The sequence below is a fragment of the Hydractinia symbiolongicarpus genome, chromosome 3 (assembly GCF_029227915.1).
Source record: "Hydractinia symbiolongicarpus strain clone_291-10 chromosome 3, HSymV2.1, whole genome shotgun sequence".
NCBI classification, from domain to species: Eukaryota; Metazoa; Cnidaria; class Hydrozoa; order Anthoathecata; family Hydractiniidae; genus Hydractinia; species Hydractinia symbiolongicarpus.
In genome coordinates this window covers 26,843,264-26,847,432 of record NC_079877.1, presented here as the reverse complement: position 1 = coordinate 26,847,432, position 4,169 = coordinate 26,843,264, and the positions used below count along the sequence as shown (strand labels likewise).

The 4,169-nt window shown below is 31.8% G+C and overlaps 1 protein-coding gene and 2 non-coding genes across 3 annotated transcripts; 2 read left to right on the top strand and 1 right to left on the bottom strand.

The window, feature by feature from the left end:
- The first annotated feature begins 445 nt into the window (after window positions 1-445).
- Window positions 446-2,608, top strand: LOC130636554 (uncharacterized). The gene is made up of 2 exons (XM_057446305.1): window positions 446-797; window positions 1,390-2,608. Exons 1-2 carry the CDS (start codon window positions 596-598, stop codon window positions 1,746-1,748), a joined length of 561 nt encoding a protein of 186 aa, XP_057302288.1. The 5' UTR covers window positions 446-595; the 3' UTR covers window positions 1,749-2,608.
- Window positions 2,609-3,208: 600 nt separating this feature from the next.
- On the top strand, window positions 3,209-3,280 carry Trnad-guc (transfer RNA aspartic acid (anticodon GUC)). Its single transcript has one exon. It is a non-coding gene; the product is annotated as a tRNA-Asp (tRNA).
- Window positions 3,281-3,792: 512 nt separating this feature from the next.
- Trnal-caa (transfer RNA leucine (anticodon CAA)) lies at window positions 3,793-3,903 on the bottom strand. The gene is made up of 2 exons: window positions 3,866-3,903; window positions 3,793-3,838 (listed from the first exon to the last, which is right to left on the bottom strand). It is a non-coding gene; the product is annotated as a tRNA-Leu (tRNA).
- Window positions 3,904-4,169: the final 266 nt, after the last annotated feature.

Sequence of the window (4,169 nt, the reverse complement as noted above, 5' to 3'; positions counted from 1 at the left end):
TCAGTTCTTTTTTTTCTCCGCTTTTACCCACTCAACAAATTTTCTTCCATCGGTAAAATTAGTCTAGTGAACTGAAAGTGGATGCGAAAAGAACTGAAATAAATTTATTATAGAATTCATTTATTTTTGTTCTTAAGCTCTGCAATAACAAAAGATTTACGTGTCATGAATTATTCCTTCTGAATCATTGTTTTTTTCTCCCAAAAAGTTATATTTTTGTTAACAAACAAAGTTGGTCGCATTCGTAAAACGAGACTTCATTCTCGCCACGATCGCAAGATTCCGCGCCAAATTATTCGTTGTTGCCTCTGATTGGCTAAAAAAAATTCATTCATTTTCAATTGTCATTGAGCACAAAAAGTCGTAGTATTTTCGACCAATAATATTACGCCTTTTTTCAATGGCAGCTGTGTTGTAAACCAATTAGATAAGTCGAATTCTTTTGTTGTTTTTGTTCGCGTAGAAAAAAATTTCTCCCTCGTGCTCTAGTAAAAAAAATTTTTTTTGAGTTCAGTCTGTTACGAATAAACAAGAGACCCTCCCCGAGCTTCGCTGAATTGAGTTATTAAAAGCAAGTTAGAAGTCTATAGCAATCATGATTGTGACGGAGACAAGATCTGAAGGAGAAATGTTTCCTGTGCCTCCTGTAAGTAAAAAGATTCGCTCAGATTCAACATCGTCCACAGATTCGCATGTACCTGATACGATGGTTAAAAATTTAGAATTGGAAAGAGTAAAGGAACTCTTTGAAAGTTACGACTCAGAAACGGCTGAAGCTGTTACATGCGTCGTTTGTGGTGAGTTTTTAAACTTTGTGTATTTTTAAATTTTATGCAGATAGCCGTCGACTTGAAAAATAAATTTTCCATTTCGTTGGAATTAAAATGTTCGAAAAAAAACTCTTGCATCCTTGAATTTACAACTTAAAAAAACTATATGCAGCAAAAGACGACGTGTTTTTATTAAAATTTTGATGGCATCTAAATTTACACAGTTATGAAAATATTTGAAATCATTTAGGTTTAATTTTTTGTAACGTTTGCAATCTGAAATTACAGCATACTGACAGCATAACTATCTATTTAAATTTATTTGATTTAATTGTCTAGTTCAAAAAATTGCAACGAAAGCAAGTAAAAACAGCTTGTGGATGACAATGTGTAGACAGTGAAGCTCGTTAAACAATTTTGAGATTATTTTTCTTTTTTACAATGCTAAGAAATGTTTGATGCACTTGGGACTGAAAATAAAAACCAATTTATATTGCAGAGTTATTTAAAACCCCTATTTAACTTGGTTCATTATCTTGAACCGTTTATCTCTATTATGTTCTTAACACCGCATGTTTTTTTTTTTTTTTTTACTATTCTTCAAATACTTTTTATTTAGGTAAAAATTACAAAAGTAAAGTTTGTGTTAAAAAGCATTTGTGGGAACATAGCGTATATTGGGACCTATTTGATGGATTGAAGAAACAACAGCGAGTTTTGTCAATTCAAGCTGCGATTATTTTAGCTGTAAAGTTTAACCCATCATTATCATTACTCCTCGTGACGCAGTCTAGTAATAATAACAAGAAAAAGACGGAGAAATCGTCTGCAAAAAACTTTACTGAAAAATCTCATTTAGATAACACAACAACTTCAAGGAAGCGAAAAATGGACGATGTTGTTTTAGAAAGCTCGTATATTAGCAGTTTTTCATCATCGAATACAAGTAGTTCAAACTTAAATCTTATTTCAGAGTAAAAAAAAAAATAGTGCTTAGATTGTTTATTTAAAAAATGACATTTTTTTAATTTTAATCACAATATTCCGCTGAGTAAATTTGTAATTAATCGACCAACGTGGTGCATGTCAACAAAAGACGAATTTAATTTGAAAAGAGCAAGAAACGTGTTATATTGTTTAAAAGTTTACTCAGCAAATTCTCGTAGCGTTTAACATTTCTAGATATTTTGTAATTTTTTTTGCGTTGTTGTATACAGGAACTTTGTGCGCTAGTTTTTTTTTACTACAGCAAATCTCTTGCTGGTTGTTTAGCTACACCTGTTATCGGCCTCGTTTTTTTTTGCCAGCTTTAACTCATCTCGACATAATTTTGTAAAACGATCAAACCGAAGCGGAGCCCCCTTACTGCCTGTTATTTGCAAGAGGAAAATTCTCCTGATTTTCCTGTTTCTGTTCATTTGTTAATAGACATAGATATATATTTGTAAATAGGTATCAAATTTTTATAATTAACGAAGGGATGATAATATTGTATATATTTACTTCCTTCGACTTTAGCCTTCGATATACTTGCGTTCTTTTTTTTTTTTTGCTAAAAACAAAAGCGAAGAAAGAAAAATATTTTTTGATTATAATTTTCAATAACACTGTTTTGAGTTAATGTTGAAACTGAAATTTAAATTGTAAATTTTACATCAAGTTCTGAGCTTTAAAAGTCACTTATTTTTTGTGTATATGTTTATAGGACTTGTAAATTTTTTACTTGCCACGGCTAAAAATTAGGAAGATAAAAAAAAACTTTTTTTAGGAATGACTCAACTTGTTTTTAACTGTATTAAGGTTGAATAAAAAATAAAAACGGTAGTGTGAAATTTGAATCACCTGTCCCCCTTACTTCTATGGCTCTTTAACACACAGAGTGTTAAATGAAGATATGCAATGTGGAGTGTTCAGAATGAGCAATGCTTGTGCGATATTAATACACGCTGTTATAAGCCTCAAAAGGTTCGAACAACTTCGAGACATTCTAAGAACAATCTGGCTTTTAAAATAAACAAGTATATAAGAAAATTTTATCTTTAATTCCCTTGTCTTAATTATTTTGTTAATAAAAGCTTGTCGTCTAGCTACGTAGTTTAGTAGTAAAACTTATTTGAAAATAATGCGTGCGAGAATTAAAAAACACCTGGCTGTTATAATAAAAGTGATTGCTTGCGATTAAACAAAAAAGTAGAAATCAGAAACCTGTTCTTTTATTTTCCAATGCGATAACAAGCACATGACACAAAACAGGAAAATTGTAAAGTTACTATTAAATAACAAACGTGGTTTTTATTGTCTAAAAGTTATGTCGGAGAACTACTGCTTTAAAACGTGTCTACAAAATTAATTTATTTTACCTCTTACATTTATGCTTTAGACTTTTTAGTTCTAATCGTATTTCCGTATATATTAGATTATTATTATCACCTTTGTTGTCCTCGGTAGTATAGTGGTAAGTATCCCCGCCTGTCACGCGGGAGACCGGGGTTCGATTCCCCGCCGGGGAGGACTTTTATTGCATTAAAACATTATTTTTAAAAAACAAGGTATAAAACCGGTTTTTAAATAAATTTTTAGTCAAAAAGCTGGTAAGTATTACATCAATCTCTTTATTTTCTGCGCAAAATATTATCTTGATTTCATGTTTCCTCGGTATTTTTACCGCCACCCGTACCAAATTCGCCATAATAAAATAATAATAATAAAAAAATATAAAATGATAAAAAATTCTCATTGCATTTTTTATTTAAAATATATTAATATAAATTATATTTAAAAAATAAAAAGTTGTACGTAGCAGAGGGTAGTTTCGATCTACCGACCTCTGGGTTATGGGCCCAGCACGCTTCCTCTGCGCCACTCTGCTGAAAGCGAAATGGCGTAAATTATGTTATATTTTAACTTGAAGTAATATTTTTCTTAATTTTTGTATAAAATTTTTGTATCTTTTTTAGGTTTGAAAATAATATTTAACAGCTATTTACTGGCGAAAAAGTGCAAAAAAAATCTAAAAAGGGTTTGTCAGAAGTGGGATTCGAACCCACGCCCACATTCGTGGACCAGAATTCTCCTTCACAGGAAAGATTTCAAATCTTGAGTCTGGCGCCTTAGACCGCTCGGCCATCCTGACATGCGATTTAACTAGCTTTATATGTATTTATACTGTATAATCTTTTCGATTTTACAACAGTCAAATTTGCTAAATAAACTTAGCACAAAATAAACATGGCAAAATTTCCAAACTCTCCATTAGTCGAACCGCTCCATAACTCCCGAGGCAACCTCGTCCCCAGGGGCTTTCGCTTTTTATCCGTCAATTAAGTAAGCGCTACTGGCTTTGAGATAAGCAACAAACCCTGGGGACGAACCTGATCTCAATGAGCTCTTGTGACGAAA

Coding starts and splice junctions, on each gene's coding strand:
- LOC130636554 (XM_057446305.1), top strand. CDS start 596: ATGATTGTGACGGAGACAAGATCTGAAGGAGAAATGTTTCCTGTGCCT. Junction 798..1,389: donor TGTTACATGCGTCGTTTGTG/GTGAGTTTTTAA, acceptor CTTTTTATTTAG/GTAAAAATTACAAAAGTAAA.